At 41.0% G+C, this 21,237-nt stretch overlaps 3 protein-coding genes across 4 annotated transcripts in view; all 3 read right to left on the bottom strand.

Annotated features, from left to right (window-relative positions):
* Positions 1 to 21,237, bottom strand: part of LOC308084293 (tyrosyl-DNA phosphodiesterase 1-like) — a 142,214-nt gene that overhangs the window by 108,775 nt on the left and 12,202 nt on the right. The window contains exons 15-16 of one of the 2 annotated variants that reach the window (XM_080426864.1): positions 21,047 to 21,152; positions 18,781 to 20,845 (exon numbers count right to left, since the gene is read on the bottom strand). The exons of the other annotated variant lie outside the window; for it this stretch is intronic. Of the exons in view, the coding sequence (XP_080282990.1) occupies positions 20,772 to 20,845; positions 21,047 to 21,152 (180 nt within the window). The 3' untranslated portion in view covers positions 18,781 to 20,771. Of the gene's footprint in view, positions 1 to 18,780; positions 20,846 to 21,046; positions 21,153 to 21,237 lie in introns of those variants that run through there. 2 annotated transcript variants of the gene reach the window in all.
* Positions 379 to 982, bottom strand: LOC308079154 (microfibril-associated glycoprotein 4-like; the record flags this gene model as incomplete). Its single annotated transcript, XM_080420533.1, has 1 exon — positions 379 to 982. The coding sequence occupies exon 1, from the start codon at positions 922 to 924 to the stop codon at positions 379 to 381; it is 546 nt and encodes a 181-aa protein (XP_080276659.1). The 5' UTR covers positions 925 to 982.
* On the bottom strand, positions 2,719 to 3,582 carry LOC308079261 (microfibril-associated glycoprotein 4-like; the record flags this gene model as incomplete). Its single annotated transcript, XM_080420637.1, has 2 exons — positions 2,719 to 3,377; positions 3,573 to 3,582. 2 exons carry the CDS (start codon positions 3,580 to 3,582, stop codon positions 2,854 to 2,856), a joined length of 534 nt encoding a protein of 177 aa, XP_080276763.1. The 3' UTR covers positions 2,719 to 2,853.

The raw sequence follows: 21,237 nt of genomic DNA on the forward strand, positions 1-21,237 counted from the left end.
ATGTATCGTTATGAACATGTATAACGAGTGTTATGAAGCCTTATAATGCATTGTAAATGTGATTATAATGAATTATAGACCCGACCTTTAAGTAAAGCATTACACAATACACCTTGCTTTGGTCTTTGCATGCATCTCTTTATTCATGACGATGTTTACAACATCTTGGATTATGTTTTCATTTAAAAGCCCTGACAGGTCACCACTGTAATAATATGTGATACAATACAGATATCTACTGTATGAGTTTAGGATTAAACAGAGTCCCAAAGAGAGAAAAACCCAAATTAAAAGCATGAAAAAGAGTAAATATTGCATCATGCCTTTTATACCACGGCTGTGCTTTTCTAAAATATATGCATGCGAACCTAAACATGTTTAAGGAACAACATGTCTGATCTTCATCGCTACAGCCTTCAGGGAGTATTGACTACGCTTCCAGTGATGCCAGACTACACCTGTTGCATAATGAGTCGTCTTTCCCCAAAGGTAAGCACCGTTGGGATTAGCCCGGAGACACTTCCTGTACCAAAATGCACCGTACTTTTCACTTGCACAGTTCTTGCCCCACCTGTCCTGATCTTTGTCAAAGGTTGAGAATTTCATTCCATTGCTGTAGGTCAGTGAGTTTCCTGCTCCCCCATTCTTGAAGCCAGCAACGTGCAGCTTGTAGCCATCAGCCTCAGAACCCACAGAGAAAGAGGAGTAAGAGGCAAACGCTGTGTTTCCCTCAAAGTCTTCCATGTCCACCCTCAGCTCATACTGTTTGTTCGTAGTAAGGAGATGCATGTTCTCCAGTCCCAGCCAGTACTCGCCTGATGCGTCTCCAAACCCAGCTCGGTACTCTGCCCAGGGTCTGTAGAAGTTCACAGTGCCGTCCACTCTTCTCTGGATGACTGTCCACTTCACTCCATCTGTGTCCATCTCACAGTAGACCTTGGCAGGTGGAGAAGTGGGGTAGATGGTGTACACACCACTCGCTGTGGAGACTCTTTTGTAGATTTCGTCACAGTCCAGAACCAGGTCGTGATCACCACGATCACCATTGTTGTCGATTTCCACACAGTCCGGATCCAGGTTGAGTTCACAACGAGGAGCAGAGTGGACTGTTACAGCCAGAAACAGAACTGCAGCAACAAGTATCATCTTGAAGTCTTTGAGTTGTAGCTTGTTGTTCAGATCAAAGGACGTCTATGTTCAGCTCCAGTAGAAGGTTCAATGCAGTCTGAGTGTGAGACCCTTCTCTTATAGTTAAGAATGGTGACCTATTGACACCAAAGAGATCGTATGATAGATAAAGGTACTCTGTCACCAGACCAGTCTGAGCTGCCTATACATTTTAGTTACATAGTACACACACACACACACACACACACACACACACACACACACACACACACACACACACACACACACACACACACACACACACACACACACACACACACACACACACACACACACACACACACACACACACCAACCAACCAGATTATTCAAAGCATGCACTGCTCAAGGTGCGGCCATAGTTGAATGATTAGAGAGCCCGCCTTGGAACCCAGAGGTCCCAGGTTCAATTTCAGGCCCTGCAGCAATGTGTCAAACGGTGCGTTTTAACAGCGGGCGATCAGGATAGTATTTTCCGGAAGTGCTTTATATGTCTATGAGAGCCGGCAACTACTGGCGATAGGGCGAAGTGGGCGGGGGGGGGCGATGAAAGATGGATTTTCTTTATCTTTTGGACGATGTCGCCCGGGGATCGTCCGAGAGTCGCCCGCTGTTAAAATGTACTGTAAGTGTCCCTGAGTAAGATACTTGACCCCCAACTGCTCCCCGAGACACTGCCCCCTAGTGCCCACTGCTCCTGTCACTAAGGATGGGTTAAATGCAGATACTGGTGTTTTCCAAAATATCCAGTGACAAATACCTCAAAGGTGTGTAGACTACATTATTATTATTATCATTATTGTTCTGAATAAACATAAAAATGCATGACCGTCTGTCTAGGATTCTGTGTAAACAGTCTGTCAGTAATAAAGCTATGCACGATTATGTATTATGTGAATTCATATTTTGAATAAGAGCTTGGTGAAAAGAAAAACATCGCTCAACTCGTTAAAACCGGATAAGCATCTGTGTCATTTTAACGATTTTATCGTTGGCTATTACAAAATAGCAGATATACAAGCTCACAGCTTGTATATCTGCTATTATTGAACATTTTTGAAATTTTGATATATATTTTTTAACACAAATCTTCTCTTCTGGTGGTCCCTGGCACAAAACATTTTCAGATGGGGGGTCCACGTCCAAATACATATAATTATGGGGGTCCTTGGCACGAACATGTTTGAGATTGGCACAAACATGTTTGAGAACTATAGGGTTAATAGTTCCTGGCAACACAACATATTTACTATATTTAATGAACGTCCTTACTGGAAACTAGCTGCTGTGTTTGGAATGTGAACTGACCGAGGATTCCTGTAGACTGACAGTAAACAGTAAACAGTTCTGCATCATCATAAACATTTATAACGAGTGTTATGAAGCCTCATAATGCATTGTAAATGTGATTATAATGAATTATACAGCCAACCTTTAAGTAAAGCGTTAAAAAACTACACCTTGATTTGTCTTTGCATAAATCTCTTTATTCATTCAACAGCTTGGATTATGTATTCATTTAAGAGCCCTGACAGGTCACCACTGTAATAATATGGGATACAATACATATATCTACTGTATGAGTTTAGGATTAAATCAAACCATGAAAGAGAGTAAATATTGCATCATGCCTTTTATACCACGGCTGTGCTTTTCTAAAATATATGCATGCGAACCTAAACATGTTTAAGGAACACGTCTGATCTTCATCGCTACAGCCTTCAGGGAGTAATGATTACCCTTCCAGTTGTACCAGTTTACACCTGTTGCATAATGAGCCGTCTGTCCCCAAAGGTAAACACCATTGATGTTAGCAGAGTGACATTTCTTGTACCAAAATGCACCGTAATAAACACTTGCACAGTTCTTGCTGTGAGTGTCCTGATCTTTGTCAAAGGTTGAGAATTTCATTCCATTGTGATAGGCCAGTGAGTTTCCTGCTCCTCCATTCTTGAAGCCAGCAACCTGCAAGTTGTAGCCATCAGCCTCAGAACCCACAGAGAAAGAGGAGTAAGAGGCAAACGCTGTGTTTCCCTCAAAGTCTTCCATGTCGACCCTCAGCTGATACTTTTTGTCCTTGGTAAGGAGATGCATGTTCTCCAGTCCCAGCCAGTACTCGCCTGATGCGTCTCCAAACCCAGCTTGGTACTGAGCCCAGGGTCTGTAGAAGTTCACAGTGCCGTCCACTCTTCTCTGGATGCGAAGGACCACTAACCCCAGATGAAGCGGAGAGTGTGAGGAAAAGATTTCACTCTTTACATGACGCCCTCAAAAATGCTGTCCAAAATCAGACAAAGCATGTCCAAAGTCTGACAAAGCAAATAAAGATGGAGCCACAAGAGAGCCCAGAAACACCACCAGAGAGCCCAGAAAACCAAGACATGGATGAGACACCAGAGGGTTACACAGGGTCATACCTAGGTGGCCCCTGGTACGGAAGCCAGTACAGAACCCAATATCGAGCAAGAGGGTGGACCAGAAGAGGTGCCACCAGAGGGACCAACCACCACCATGACAGAGGAGAAAGCAACAGATGCAATGAGACTACCGAGGGAAGAACAACAATCGAAGAGACTCCAGATAAGCAATCATCGATGACCAGTGTTCCAGAGCATCCAACCACGTCCCAGGTGCCATGGAGAGGGAGAGGCAGAAGCAGAACCAGAGGGGCCAGAGACCACTATCACATAAGATGGTAAGAAAGGAGGAAGAGAAATATATAAAACATATAACACATATAACCTGGTACACCAGCTACATATAACACATATAACCTGGTTACCAGTACATAAGAGTGGTAAAATGATTATTTCTAAGCATAGGCGATTCCCAACCTCAGACGGCTTGGTCGGCTGGGGTCATCGGGAATTGCGTTTGTTGTTTTGTTTGTTATTTTAGTTTGTTTTTTGTGGAGCCCAGCCTGGGAGAGACTGTACGCAGTCTGAGCCAGAAGGGACTCTGAAGATAGTTAGGGAACCATTATATAGGAAGAATCATTATATAATCCCAAAATGTGAAGAAGGAAAAAGAAAATGTGTTGTGAAAGAAACATGAATGAAAAAACATATCTATCTACTATAAGGTGTTCAAAACATATTACTAAGACATGTATTTCCTCTCTTTTTATGTCCATGATGACAGAGTTCTGGCTGGGAAACATCTTCCGCACGCCGCAGTAGAAATGGACAACTATACTTGGCTGTGTATTTCTAGGCACAGCACAAGTGGACTGGGATACTGGACAGTTAACGTTTCGTGTCACTTGAAAAGTGACAGAGGAAGGATGATTGATGGGTACGGTCGGTACCAGAAAGAACTGTCACATCGAAAGTTTTCTGAACTATCGCGCTTTTGCACTATGGGACGGAGTACGGAAGACAAATATTAGTTGAGGGAAGCGGGAAGCTTTGTTATAAGAAAAGAATTGCACGCACACGCAGAATGTGCACGCAAAAGAAAATGTGATTAATGTTTATGCATCGTTTATTATTAACCATCACAGCCATTATACAGACAGTCATTATACAGACATTATAAATTTATTGGGATTTTCATTTATTAATTTCATTTATTATTAATTTCATTTATTATTACATTTATTATACAAGTAGAATGGTTTACAAAAGTACAAGGAGAGGACAATCGTGTATTACTTAAGAGTATTTACAAGTGCATCATACCAAAACGAAAACGAAAGAGTAATTGACTAGACGCACATTGATTAAAAAGTAATGAGAGTAAAGGAATGAATTGGTCAAAACCGACAGTAATTGGTAGGAATGTATCTTTTAAAGTCCTTCCTGGATACAGTATCCAATATATGGGAAAGTAACACATGAATGTTGAGTGTATTATATGAATCATATACTGAGTGTTTGAGTGCATTATAAGAATGTTTTGACTGCACATTATGCACTTTATGAAGGGAAAGCCATACTTAGCAAAAGCCACATACTTCGCAGAGATAGACAACCCGACCTGGCAATCCCGACCTGGCAAAGATAGACAAAAGTATTGTCTAGAGGAAGGATTATGTCGGGGCAATACAGGTCGTGACCTATGACCTGGGCCTTAGTTAAAACTGTATAACTGTGTATGACTGTGTATGAGAGTTCTGTAGTAACTGAGAATATTCTGAGATACACTTCTCATACAGTGTGTTCTCTGCTACACAGAGAAAACACAGAGAAAGTACTAAAAGGAGACTAAACTAAAGTATATTCCCTAAACTGTATTAAATAAATTGTAGACGGTGCCCAGAAGTGGGTGTGAACCTAAAAACTAATACATGCCCAGAATTGAAGGTCCCAAAAGCCAGAATTAGAGGTAAATCAGGCATAAGAATCCCTCTACTGACAGCGACCATCCCTAGTGATAGCGTATGACGCACAAGGTACACAGGTGGTTGGCTCTTGATTAGGGATCAAACTTAGAACGCTCGTGGCACAGTAACCTCGGGCTCATAGAAACCAATGACAAGAACACATAAGGGAGGGGGGGATGCCTCGTACGGAGGATCAATTAATCTTAAGAGATGCAAACTCATGCGAGAATGACTTTGCAAAATAGTACGCAAATAACAGATGATGTTCGACACTGGGGTCCCAGGTGGGACACAGTGGAGAGATAACACATATTTGGATGATGAGAGAATGATGGTGATGCCCAGATATATTAGGGGGATAGACCCTTTTCGGGCAGAGATATTCCGGAGACCTGAGAGTCAACATCGTTGCTGCAACTGCTTGAGCTTTGCTGTTACTTATTGTAATAAATCATTTCTACTGATATAACTAACGTCAAGTTTGAGAGTGTTTTCATTCTACCAATCCATCACTGGGAAGACTTAAGGATCCCAAGGTACTACTAAACCCACACTGTCCACTTCCCTCCATCTGTGTCCATTTCACAGTAGACCTTGGCAGGTCCAGTGCAGACCCAGTCACACCCACCCAGTTTTCTAGTCTGTCCAGTAGGATATTGTGGTCTATCGTGTCGAAAGCAGCGGAAAGGTCAAGTAACATCAACACAGTACAGCAGCCAGCATCTGTGTTCATCCTGATGTCACTTAAAACTTTCAGAAGTGCAGTCTCTGTACTATGGTGTGTTCTAAAACCAGATTGAAACATTTCAAAGAGTGAGTTGTCGTTTAAAAAAGTTAAACGTTGAGAATAAACCACTTTCTCTAGTGCTTTGGAGAGAAAGGGTAATTTCGAAATTGGTCTGAAATTGTTAAAATTGGAGATGTCAAGGTTTGATTTTTTCAACAGGGGTTTTAGTAAAACTGACTTGAAGATAGAAGGAATAACACCGGAGGATAGTGATTTATTGAATATTGCTAAAATGTCTGGAGATAAAAAGAGGGAAACCTCTTTTAAAAATGTGGTGGGTAGAGCGTCTGCAGGGGTGGAAGAGGGTTTCATGCTATTAATAATATTCAAAAGGTCAGGCTGGGAAACTAAATCGAAGGAATTTAAGTATTGAGATACCTCCCTGTGTGGTAGAATGCACAAAGAAGGTACAATTTGGGTTCTAATGTTTGAGACCTTGTCTAAGAAGAAGGCCTGAAAGGCTTCACATCTCTCAGTGGATATAATTTCACTGGAGTCGGCGGGACGACGTGTAAGAGAATTAATGGTGCTAAAGAGAAGTTTGGGGTTATGGGGGTTCGAAGCAATTAGATGGGAGAAATATTTTGATCGTTCCTCTCTCATTGTGCTGTTTAATTCTTTTAAAAGTGTCTTCATGGCATTGTGATTAGAAAGATCTTTAGAAGCTTTCCATTTACGTTCTGCCTGTCTACATGCCCTTCTTATGGACCGGACTCTGTCATTTACCCAAGGAGGTTGTAATGTTGACAAGAGTGAGGGTTTAGATAGTTTAGTCCTTAGTAGTGGGGTAGATGGTGTACACACCACTCTCTGTGGAGACTTTTTTGTAGATTTCCTCACAGTCCAGAACCAGGTTGAGTTCACCACGAGGAGCAGAGTGGACTGTTACAGCCAGAAACAGAACTGCCACAACAAGTATCATCTTGAGGTCTTTGAGTTGTAGCTTGTTGTTGAGATCAAAGGACTTCTGAGTGTGTTGAGTGTATGTTCAGCTCCAGTAGAAAGGTCAATGCATTCTGAGTTTGAGAACCTTCTTTTATAGTTAAGAATGATGACGTAATGATACTGAAGAGATCGTATGATAGCTAAAAGTAATCTGCCACCAGACCAGTCTGAGCATTGTGGCTGCCAATACATTTTAGTTACATAAGTACACACACACACACACACACGCACGCATGCACGCACAAACACAGGCGCGCACGCACGCACGCACGCACGCACGCACGCACGCACGCACGCACGCACGCACGCACGCACGCACGCACGCACGCACGCACGCTACTGATATAGTAGCGTGCGTATAGTACTACTGGTATAGTAGTATGGTTCTACGCACGCACGCAAGCACTGCTCCCCGAGACACTGCCCCCTAGTGTCCACTGCTCCTGTCACTAAGGATGGGTTAAATGCAGAAATTGTTTTCAAAAATATCCAGTGACAAATACCACAGTCTCTCAGTTATAAAGCTATGTACGATTATGCATTATGACGTGAATTAATATTTTGAATATGAGCTTGGTGAAAAGAAAAACATCCTTTAACTCGTTAAAACCGTGAAAGCATCTGTGTCATTTTATAGATATTAGCGTTGGCTATTCAAAAATAGCAGATATACAAGTTCACAGCGCGTCACTTCATGCGGTGCTGAGAGCTTGTACATCTGCTATTTTTGAACATGTTTGAAGATTTTTTTTTTAACACAAATCTTCTCTTTTGGGGGTCCCTAGCTGGCACAAAACATTTTCAGATGGGGGGTTTGCGTCCAAATAAATATCATTTTGGGGGTCCTTGGCACGAACAAGTTTGAGAACTACTGATTCAGAAGGCCTTTGTAGAATCAACCTCAGGTCTTAATGGGTTAATAGTTCCTGGCAACACAACCTGTTTACTATATTTAATGAACTTATATCATACAATACTAGACAATACTAAACACTAGCTGTTGGTATACAAACACACACACACACACACACACACACACACACACACACACACACACACACACACACACACACACACACACACACACACACACACACACACACTCTGTGACTGCACAGCTGTTCTCCACCCTTCTCCTTCGTCTGAAAAAGAGAGCGTCTGTGTGTGTGTGTGTGTGTGTGTATGTCTGTGTGCGTGTGTGTATGTCTGTGTGCACGTGCGTGCGTGCGTGCGTGCGTGCGTGCGTGCGTGCGTGCGTGCGTGCGTGCGTGCGTGCGTGCGTGCGTGTGCACTTTTATTTCCCGTGTTGTGTTTGTTTTGGATTCTCTGACATTGCATTGTTTCCTCTGGTTGTGAATGGGTCTACACTTGGCCCTCCCTGTGGAGGCAACAGAGTAGTGTTAGATGGGGTGTGGCAGTATAGGTCACTGGTTCTCAATGCGGGGTCTGGCGACCAGCACGGGTCCAAATGGATCCTTATGGGTAACTCTCAGTTACATTAACACTGATGATTTTACCGTGTAAATGTGGGTCCCAGAGATAAAGATTTGCATCAAACGGGGGCTTAGTTTATACAAGAAAAAAAGGTTGACAATCACTGAACTAAACTCTACTGGAACCTCAATCTACATGGTACAAGCCTTAGTGTTAATTCAATCAAATGTTCCATTTGGTTCTATTTGTACACTATCTGAGTTACAGACCCGTAAGGGTCCACTCGGACCCCTGGTGGTCCCCGGACCCGACGTTGAGATCCAGTGGACTACAGTAGGTGATGGGAAGAAGGAGCACTGATTTAAACTCTCTCTTAAGGACGCAACACTTAATCAAACTAATCGATTCAATCGATTAGAGAAAGGAAGAAACAGAAAAAACAGGTCAGATGTCAATATGGGCAGTGTACATGATATACATACTGTACATGGTGCGTGGTTAAAATAGCAGTTAAAATAGCGGCAGATGTAGGCGCACGGTTGAACAAAAATATCACTAAAAAGAGCAGCAGATATAACAATATCTGTGAAAGAGTATGCGGTTGTTAAATGGATTATATATGACAGTAATAGACACAGATGAGAAGAGAGTGGAAAGACAATTTTATTGCTTCTAGTGCTGTGTACTGGTGCCTGATTTATGCTTTGTACGACGGTGTCCCATGGTAAACACAGCCGATTTACCACAACGTAGCCTATATGACAGCGTAACGTTTAGCCTTCCTCTCTTCTCATAATGTTTCAATACAGACGCACACTGTTATTATTCTATTTCAGACAGACAACTCTTGGATTGAATAAAATATTTATTGAGCATAAATATTCAAGCATATTTGACGTCACGGCTCTGTCTCATTGAATTAATTCCCTGTAAGGGACCAGTCGAAATTTACAGAAGGGGGTCCCTGGAGGAAAATAGGGGAGGGTCATGGCTTTCTAATTTTAGTCCAAGGGAGGGTCAGCTAATTTGACTTTGAATCAAAGGGAGGGTCATGTAATTTTGAATTGATAAAATAGTCCGTTTTTTATATACCTTTTAAGTACAATGACCCCTCTCTATTTCAAAGGATACAAAGAATTCAAATCAAGGCATTAGGCATATTGGAGAGATGCATTATCCCAATTTCCAACACAGAGATATCGTCTTTCAAGTGTGTTTTTGTTGCTCATAGAATTACATACACCCGGTAGGTTACAATGACCAATTTATAACTGGATATTCATAATCATTTGAAGTAATTCTGTGCATGTGATTAATTTGGACCTATATGGACAGTTGTGTATCCACAAGTTTCCTAGGGCAGGCTAGGCTTAAAACGTTCCTTCCATTTGGGGAACAACAGCACCATCATCATCCATAGTCTCTAATGTCGTCATAGCCAGTGCAGTGCACGTTTGATTACCTCATTAACAAATGACATGACCTGCCTGGTGAAACATGTTCAACAACTCTTCTGAACGTGTGGTGAGGTGAAGTAAGTAAGTATGTACATTATATTTGTACAGTATATATAACACTTCTCACAGAGAGAACTCACAAAGTGCTTGACATACAACAGAAATAAAAACACAGCATGAAACATTCAAAACAACAAAAACACACACAAACAAATCTAAGACATTCCACAAGTAGTTCTTAAAAATGTCCAGAGGCTGCAGCTCTCAAGACCTGTAGAAGGGCATTCCATACATTTTAGTTTTTGACCTTGACCTTTTTTCGTCCCGCGGGGGAAAATATAAGATATTCCACAAATGTGTGTTTAAACAGTAATGTTTGTAAGTGGCTCAAAAAGATTCCACAGAGGCTGACCTTTTTTCGTTCCAGCTCTCAAGACCTGTGGAAGGACATTCCATACATTTTCTTTTCTTTTTTATTATCTTTCTTCATCTTGTGGGGGAATGCGGAGGGGGAAGCAGTTAGGGCTTAAGTGTCAGGGACACTTCGAACCTTAGGCTTCCCAGGCGGGCTCTCTAACCATTCAACTATGGCCGCCAACCTGGTACGAGGAATAATAATAATAATAATAATAAACTTTATTTATATAGCACCTTTCATGACACAAATGCAGCGCAAAGTGCTTTACAGAACAAAACAAAAACAAATAAAAATGTATAAAATACACAATAAAACAGTGGCATAAAATTAATGGCTAAAACAATACATAACAGGCAGTGAGGCAGTGAGCAAAACAGTAAAGTCATGAATAACAACACAGAGATTTAGAAGAGAAAAAATCAACTAAAAGCAAGAGTGAAGAAATATGTCTTGAGCTGTGCTTTAAAACTGTCCACAGAGGGTGCCTGTCTTATGTGTAATGGGAGTTTATTCCAAGCCGTCGGACCGTAGAAGCAGAATGCTGCTTCGCCGTGTTTTTTATATGACATTTCAGGCACTTCGAGTAGGCCTGCACTAGAAGACCTGAGGGGGCGGTTTGGAACGTATTTAGGGAGGAGGTCATAGAGGTAGGAAGGTGCCAGACCATTTAGAGCTTTATAAACAAGTAAAATAAATTTAAAATCAATCCTAAAAACAACCGGGAGCGAATGACCAATAGACTCTGGACGGCTGACCTTAGGGTCCTGCTGGGCACATGATATTGTTGTAGCAGGTCATTGATTGATTGATTGGTTGAATATTTTATTAGGCAAAAATGTAAAAGAGCACAGTTACATTTAAAATACTTTGTCTAAAAGGTCTGTTAAAAAAAGTCTTTGCGGTCTTGTTTCCAATGAGGTCCTTGGTATTCAATTCATAGTCATATATAGTGGCACCACAGTTCAAATATCAATACAAAAATACAGAAAAAGATAGCACTACGTACAAACCAAAAATAAAAGAAGCAGGGAAAATAATAATAATAATAATAATAAACTTTATTTGTATAGCACCTTTCATGACATGAAATGCAGCTCAAAGTGCTTTACAGAGCAAGAATACAATTACAGTTGCAACCAATTTAACAATAAAGCAAAAAATAAAATCAAAATCAAAATAAAATCAAAATAAAAGCATAAAACAACATTAAAATATACAGTGAGGACTTAAAAATCAACCAAAGAATCAGCTAAAAGCAAGAGTGAAGAAATAGGTCTTGAGCTGTGCTTTAAAGCTATCGACAGAGGCTGCCTGTCTTAGGTGTAATAGGAGTTTATTCCACACTGTCGGTCCGTAAAAGCAGAATGCTGCTTCACCGTATTTTTTATATGTCATTGTAGGCACCTCGAGCAGGTCAGCACTTGAAGACCTGAGGGGCCGGTTTGGAACATATCTCTCTAGGCAGTCATAGAGGTAGGAGGGTGCCAGACCATTTAGAGCTTTATAAACTATTAAAATAAATTTAAAATCAATCCTAAAAGCAACCGTGAGCCAGTGTAGTGAAGCTAGAACTGGAGTGATATGTTCTCTCATCCTAGTTTTAGTTAGAATTCTGGCTGCCGCATTTTGAACAAGTTGTAATCTGTCAGTTGTTTTCTTTGGCAGGCCAGAGTAGAGTGCGTTGCAGTAATCAAGCCGAGAGAAAACAAAAGCGTGGATCAACGTTTTTGCATCGTCTAACGACAGATAGTCTCTAATTCGCGCAATATTTCTAAGATGAAAGAAAGCAATCTTGGTGACATGATTAATGTGTGTATTAAAATTCAATTCAGAATCGATAATAACCCCCAGGTTCTTTACTGTGGTGTTACTTTCTACAGCCAGGTTACCAAGTCTACTTATTATTGATTCTCTCTGCTCACTGGAGCCAATTATGAGAACTTCTGTTTTATCCTCATTTAGCTTAAGAAAGTTCTCACTCATCCAGCATTTTATACTGGACAGACAGGTCAACAATGGGTCTAGACTCTAGAGCACAGGGGTCGTCTGGAGCTACCGAAAGATACAGCTGGGTATCATCAGCATAGAAATGGAAGTTCACTCCGTGATCGGCGATGAGTTCTCCCAGCGGTAGTATATACAGGGAGAACAGTAAGGGACCCAGAATTGAGCCCTGTGGAATACCAGAACAGATGTCGTGTTTGTCTGAGTCAAAGTTAGCCAGACTGACAAAATAGCTTCTTCCTGTTAGGTAAGAGTGAAACCAAGACAAGGCTGTGCCTGACAGACCAATCCAGTACTCCATGCGTTGTAGTAGAATTGTGTGAGCAATCGTATCAAAAGCAGCGGTTAAATCAAGGAGTAGGAGAACGGATACATTTTTGTCGTCAGCGGACACCCTAAGATCATTAATTACTTTTACAAGTGCTGTTTCGGTGCTATGACCTTTCCTGAAGCCAGATTGGAATTTGTTATGAACCTTATTGTTCTGTAGGAACACATCCAGTTGATGAAAGATATTTTTTTCGAAGACCTTGCCCAGAAATGGCAGATTAGAGATTGGTCTATAATTACCCAGCACCAATTGATCAAGGTTGTGTTTCTTGAGTAACGGCCTGACTACAGCCGTTTTCAGTGAGTCTGGAAAGACGCCTGAAAGTAGAGAGCTGATTACAATTCTTAGGATATCTCCAATCACACTGTCTAAAACCTCTTTGAGGAACGGGGTGGGTATTGCATCCAGTGAACAACATGATGATGTCATCTGTGATATGGTTCCTCTTCATTAATTGCGCAGAATGATATTAGGCTTCCTCTGGAGTGATCTACATTTTTGCACCATGCACCATTTGCCGCATTTGCTGTGCTAGCCAGCAACATTCATAATACCAGCTCGAATGCTAAAAATGTTGTTCTCAAAAAATTATGCAAACTCATCACACTTAGCTTTAGAAGCAGGGAGCGACTCCTTGTAAGCCTGGGGGGGGTTTAAGAGATGTTCAATGGTAGAGAATAAGACTCTGGCATTTTGCTTGTTGTCATTGATAATGCCTGAAAAATATGCCTGCCTTGCCAAGCGCAGTGCTTTGTTATAGGCCACTGTTGACTTCTTAAAAATCTCTAGGTGGATAGTGAGTTTGTTTTTTCTCCAAATTCGCTCAGCTCTACGACATTCTTTCTTAAGTGAGCGCATGTGCTCGTTGATCAAGGGTGTTACTCTAGAGTTAAGTTTCTTTTTTGTTTTCATAGCCACTATGTCGAGAGCTGACTCTAATTTGAGATTAAAATGTTGAACCATATCATTCACTGAGGGAGCATCAAGTAGGGGGGGCACCTGCACACACGCCAGATGACGAGGAAACTCGTTTGCTGCAGATGAGATAGTATATTCTGTATTGTTTTTCCCTAGATCAGAGACAGTCATATTAAAACACAATAAATAGTGGTCTGTTAGTTCGGGCTTATCAATAATACTGTCAACAGTGATATTCAAACCTCTAGTGATCACCAAGTCCAGGGTATGGCCATGTTTATGTGTTGGCCCAACAACATGTTGGGCCAACACTATGGGCCCCATTCTCAGGCCAAAAATTCCCCGTTAAATCGGGATAATGGACCTGCGCCGCCCCAATAGGTTATTCTAGCACCTGCTCTACCCGTCACCATTATGCCGACGCCGTTATTTGCGCGTGGAGGTGTGCCCGTGGGCGTGTTGTTGCTATATCCCCCACATTGCAATTCTACAGACACACATGGGTACGGCTTGGGGACGGGGGATAGTGGATTCTAAAAGCACCCGCTGGTTTATAAAATCACCCGTCAAGTGCACACAGACACTACAATGGCTTTGTGCGTTGGACCATGAGCCGTGTTGCCAGCCTTGGAGAGAAATAAGCAACCGCAGTCCGCAGGTCTATGAAAACAAAAAGAAGCAACTCTAAGGCCACATGAGCACTTCAAACTACTAACTAGAGCTTTCATATCCCCTAAATATTTCAGCCCGGCTCGACTAATAATTGACAAATTAGACCCAGCCCAGCCCGTCAGTCATTTTTCTAAAGAAGCCTTATTTCTCATTAAATCTGGAGTCATTCTACCCTAACAGTCTATATTTTATTTAAAAAACAGCTTGGAGCAAATAGGGCTATATAAATATATACACTGCCCCATAACCATTTTAAAAATGATTATGGTTATTCTATGAAATATATGTTTCATAGAATAACCGTAATCATTTTTGCAATGGAGAAATCACACCCAATGTTACCTTCTGGCCGCTGCCTGTGCTTTCATTTGAAGAAATAATCCAACAATTTCTTTGAGGTGAAAAAGACATGAAGAAAGTTCTGAAGATCCATTATTTATGTCATGTTATGGTTTAAAGTTTAAAGGGAGCTCTCTACTGCTGCGTCATGACAAGACAGTGATTGATTTGACCTAGGCTACTTTAGCGTTGCGCTGCCCTGTTGATTAATTATTTGGCATCAGCTGTGTAGGAATATATAACTATTTTAAATGGCTTTCATATACTCTTGGGGATCTGACTAATATGACAAGTTGCTTATTGTGAACACAATAGCCTACGCTACAAATTAATTAATATGTGAATTTATTTGGATGTAAAAAAAACTTAGACCCGGCTCAGCCGGTGCCGACGGGCCGGGTCGGGTCCCGTTGGGTTTGGGCTAAAATCTTAAGCACTTACATTTTTTATAAGGTGATCGGATCATAGTGTGATTTTCATTTTGGCTGCTGTCTCATTAAACCCATACTGCGGGTGAATATTATATTATAGCCTATATTATATATATTAGCCTACATTATTATTATATTCCCCGCGTAAACGCTACGTTCATGACCCCCCAAAATAACCATATTTGAACTGGGGACCCCCCCCATTTTGTTTGACTCGGTTCCACAGATAAATATTGTGAAAATAGCAGATCTACAAGCTCGCCAGGCGTTGGGTGCTCCATTGTGGTCTCGACCCACAGGTTGAGAACCACTGCATTAAAAGCTCCAAGCAAGTTACATGTCTAGTATGTTGTTGACCACGTAATGTAATATTTTTGGTTTAGTGTCGGCTTCTCCGTGGCGCGCGCGCGCCTCATTGTATGCTGTCCAAAATAACAGATCTGTAACTGTCGACACGACATGACGCAGCGCCGTTGATAGCTTGGATGTCTGTTATTTTGGGTAGGCGACGCACATACGCATCGCAGCAATGTGTCTGGGTTTGAGAGGCTTTGATTGATGTAAACTTAAAGTTTAGCTCTGTTCGGGATTACTGAACAAAGGTGGATGATGAAAGATAACGGGGACAATATGGATGTAAGTTAACTTTAACTGCGTCACTTCAGAGGAAACTATGGAGCTACTACAGAGATGTTTACACACCCCTGGAATCCATTAGAATGATGGAAATAGAACAATACAGCCAACGTGAGTATATAGGCTATAGACCTTTCCTAAAACTGTCCAATTTATTATACCCATGTGCTACTGTTTGTCTGTGTACCACGTAGGAGCGTTGTCGCAACATGATGTAATTAATTATTTGGGAGCAGCCGGTGTGTACCAATAGTATACATATTTTAAATGGCTTTCATATACTATTCCGGATCTGACTAATATGACAAGCTTATTGTGAACACAATAGGCTACAAATTAATATAAAAATGTATTTGGATAAAATAAAAAAAAAAGAAGGAAAACAAGCCCAATGTGGCTTATAATAATCAGACCAGGCAACAGTGCAGACAGGTAGATAGGCTAGAGCATATATTGGATCGGGATGACGGCTAGAGCAGTCTTCTCTTAAAGGCAATGGCTTCTGGCACGGTGATTGGTTTTATCATTGTAACGCCCAAACCACACCTATGCATAATGTAACGGGTAGCTCAGGTGTTTGGCGGGTCACGGGGGTGCCATAGAATACCGAATTTTGCGGGGAAACGCCTCTTGCCTAGTCCGAAATCCCTAATTAGTGGTTTGTTCAAATGTCCCTGGGAATAGGGCCCTATATGTACAAAAGCTATATGTACAAAAAGGGGGGGGGGGGGTCGTCTGTCTAACAGGAAAAATAGTATACCTCCTTTTTTGGCCTCTCTTCCTAATACAAATAGCGAAATCAACAGGAAGTTAACATTTTTTATTTTAAAAAAAACAGTACTGGGTTTGGTGATGCTCTATATTGTCTGAATCAACTTTGTTTACGTTCGTTTACATGCTAAAAGAGTGACTTTGAGAGCTGTTTCACCGTATAATGTAAGTCAACGAGGAGCATATTTAGAATGATCAACACACGCACACAAGTATTTAGTAAAATGACAAATATAGATGTAATCTGAGCATTCTTGGCTCAGTTTCTTTCACTTTTTGCCCTAAAATAGTGTCAAGATATGCTTGAATCTTAATAATACCAATTTTTATGAATTCCTTGAGGCCAAATTGTATGGAAATTGTGTTGAATTTGTATGTTGTATACTTCCAAATATTTCCCTTTTGGGGTTTAGGTAGGATAAGTGTTAACATAGGGATAAAAAATGAACCAGTGGGACATTATTTCAGTCTGGTACATCATGGTCTGGTACATCATGGTGATCATTTTGGCTCCGTTTTTTAGGTGCTGTTTTTGTCCTGTAGCCTAATTAGAGTCAAGATGTGCTTGAATCTTAATAATAACCACTTTAATTAATTCCTTGGGTTTTATTTGTCTCTAGTTGTGTCCTTCAAAAGTTGTGGTCTTTTCTATTACTTCCATTTTCAGGTTTGGGTTAAGGATATGTGTAATAAAGGGTTATTATTATTTATATTATATTATTATTTCACCCTGATACCTGACAGAATCTTAAAATACACACTTCAAGGATGAAGAAAAACCAAGTGACGGAAAAAATCCACCCTATGCGCGTGGACCCCACTTTCTAGACTATGTATGATGGCATGCACTGACCCCCCCCCAAGCGGGGGGTCTGGGGGTCCTTCCCCAGAAACTTAACATATTAACATACAAACTTAACACATATTTAATGGCATTTATACCTCTGGGACCCGAATTTATATTATAAAATCAATGTTAATGTAACTCTGAGTGTACAAATGGAACCAAATGGACCTGTTAGGGTCTGGGGGTCCCCGTACCCCACTTTGAGAACCAATGCAGTACACGGTACACACTTGCCAGCCACGCAAAAATCTATGTTTGCATGATGATGGAATAGTTCCAGTGTAGTGAACTGTGCATAGCATGTGTGTTTGTGTGTGTGACTTAGATAAACAGATTGATTTATGTCTGCATGTATAAGGTAAGAAGGTATCTATATAAAGTGTAGACAGGCAGAGGCAGGATGGGGGTGTATTGATAAGACACACAAAAACCTGTAGGTACCAGGGTAAAAATCTAATCTGCCATGAAAACAGGCTTAGCCAAGTACCTTGGCCCAGGTTACCCCAGGACCACAATGGAAACAAGCCCCTAGGGCTTTTTAACAATCATTGTAAAATCGAACGACTGTACTTTTTGCAAACTGTTAATAAAGTATTCAATCAATCAATCAATCAATCTGTTTACTACATACATCTCCTACATAATTTCCTCCTATAAAAAGTGCCTAGTAAAATGAAGATTTATCTAAATCGAGCCTGAGGACAGGAGAGAGCCTATTTCACCCATTCAATAAACCAGCCGATGCTGGGTACTGAACCCTGAATGTGCTGATTGACACAGAGTGAGAGAGAAATTGAGACAGAGAGGCTGAGGGAGGGGAAAAGAGGGAGAAAGTTTGAACTTGAGCTCCATCAGCGAGAGAGTACTAACTAGACACATTCTTGATTGTGCTATCAAGAATGTGTAGGATTGTAGCATTTAAGTGAGTGGTCTTCCTTCCAAGTATTGTACATGCCTCCGGAACCACACATACCCTTGCTAGCCAGTTTCAATCCCCCATTATACTTTCCGCTGTACATCGAATAATGTCTCCCAATCAGCTGTCCTAAGGTCCGTCTCTACTAAACTGTCTACTTCTCAGCTGTCCGGCGGTCTCAGTGAAATAAAACTGCCCAATGTTATTCAATAAAAGAGAAAACCTTAGTCCCACTACACAGAAATTAAATGAAACATGAAGAATAAATCAGTGAAAAATGCTGAAGTAACAAAATATTTTGTTTATTTTTCAGAAGTTGATAGAAAACGTGTCTACGGTAAGGTACAAAATGAAATATAACATGACAACTAGAAAATGCTGTCCTAAAGTGACACAAAGTAATAAAGACATAGTCATAACCTATTCCACATGTCAATATCAGACATGAGCTGCACAAAGAAGGAGGCTCATCCCTCTGAGCAGCACCTCAACAGAGGACAGAAGAGGGCAGACGCAGAGAAACGAGAGAGATGGACACCAGTGAAACTTTTTAATTTCAAGGACCCCCATAAGGGACCCTTATGGATCCATTTGGAATTTATCTCAAGGGTCCATTTGGTTTAGTGTTGCCAGATGTACGATAATTATCGTATTTGTACAATCATTTTACCCTCTGTACGATGTACAATCAATAATTCCCAAAATGCCCATATGTACGATAATTTCTCCATATAAAAAAAGTGTTAATTTACTAAATTCCCTGGCTGCTGATTCGGGATCCGATTTGGCTTTTCAAAACAAGTCAGGAAATCAGTAAATCTGACCCTAGACCTGTACTTGAATTAAAGACATTAAAAATTAAAAACACTGGTCGCGTCTTTCCAGTCCAGTTTCAGGCTTTTATTTGTGTAAGGTTCAGGAAGTTGCCTGCTTCCACGCAGCACATATAATGCTTTTTTTGTCACGTAGGAGTCTCAAACAAGGTTGTTTCTTACACTAAATGCGATATTTTTTGTGAAATTACATATTTACACGTGCGATTTCTCTTTTTTTGGCTGTGTACGATAGTTGTCTTTCAAAAACGATAATTTAAGCCTTCGGTATGATAATTCAACATTTCCCATCTGGCAACACTGATGTGGTTCCATTTGTACACTCAGAGTTACATACCTGTCCTGCAAGGAACCATTTGGAAACCCTTTAAAAGAACCAAGGGTCCCTGGACCCTACTCTGAGAACCACTGGTCTACACACAGTGTTCCTTAAAAGAGGAACAGAGCAAGAGACAGTCCCAGAGCAAGACAAGACACAGAGACGGACAGGAACACAAATAAACAAAAACAAGAGATGAGACAGATGGTAACAAACAGAGAAATACATGAAAGAGTCCACATGACAATGACAGATGAGAGAGACAGGAATAGAAAGGACACGAACAGGGACAGACGGCAGATCGACAGTGAAAACACTGAAGAGATGCAGCTACTGTAGATAATGAGTTAGCATGAGCATCCATGTAGGACTGGCTTCCTGCAACAAAAATGTTAAAACCATAGTGCAGCTTGGCTACACATGTTAGATTATAACAGCCTTCAAAAAAGCTGGAGAAAAGCAAGAGGTGATGACAAAACGCGAAGGAAAATAAAAGCCTGGATATGGAGGCTATTGACAGACTGACATGCAGTACATTATGTACAGACGGCTTCTTTGCATTAGTTTTGCCACAACTAACAAGGCAAATGGCAGTGGAAATGCACAATTTGCAAAAAATACACGACGGCATACAAACACACACAGATGGGGGTGTGTGCGCGCAGGCACACAGTTATGCGTAGAGAGGTAGTGGATAATGAGCAGTAAAGCTGACGTGGTGATTGGAGGCCTGCCTTGATGGAGAGTCTGCACACTGCAAGACTTTGTCCTTTTAATACTGGTATGTTCATTACATGTCACACTGGGTGATGGGGAAAGTAAAAATTATCCACCTTGATAAACACAAGTTGAACATGTCTACATGTCACATGACAAAACTACTGCCTACATATTCCGGGGCAATATTTTACCTCGAGAAAACACTTTTTTTTAAAGAAAGGAGGAAAGTTTGGACTCATTGACTTGGCAGTGTGACAGGACCTTTACACATGAAGCCTAGCATCACTATTCTGAGCATGTCATTTGGCGTGAATAGATGACAATTTGATCAAAATACGTTAACATTCATCACAAATAGCAGATCTACAATCTCAACATGTTGTGAGCATTTAGATCTGCTATAATCGCTATTTGACAAACAACAAAGTATAGAGTTGAAGTGGTTAAAGAAGCCATCAATGAGTTGTTTTTTGTCTGTATTCTGTGTGCAGTAGTGTGTGATTCAGGAGGGGACCCAGATGTTGCCGTGCGTGTCAGGGGCCTGGGTGTAGGGAATGTTCCACATCCATGGTTGGTCTGAGAACAGAAGAGCACAACAAGACAATGTACAGGCACCAAAACATAACACTATTGGCTGCCTTCTTGGAATGAATACTAATACAGCAAATATCACTACTACCATTGTTAATAATAACAAAGGTTAAAAAGACATGATTTGCTGTACAGAAATGTACTAATGAAGTGCTTCACAACTGAATGACACACAAACACACACACCTTTCTCAGAGTAGCGTTTTGGGGGCAGGTCAAAGGGCACAGGGAAGGCGTTGGTAGAAGACGTGATAGGATATGGGTTTCTCTTAATAGGGAAGGTTTGCATGTTCTGAAAGAAAGATGGACAATAATGCACACCATCAGATAGCCTTTCAATGTTTCTCATAGGACAAAGTTGTAGCAGCGGTGGTGAA

The sequence above is a fragment of the Gymnoscopelus braueri genome (assembly GCF_963280865.1).
Source record: "Gymnoscopelus braueri genome assembly, chromosome: 1".
Taxonomy (NCBI): domain Eukaryota; kingdom Metazoa; phylum Chordata; class Actinopteri; order Myctophiformes; family Myctophidae; genus Gymnoscopelus; species Gymnoscopelus braueri.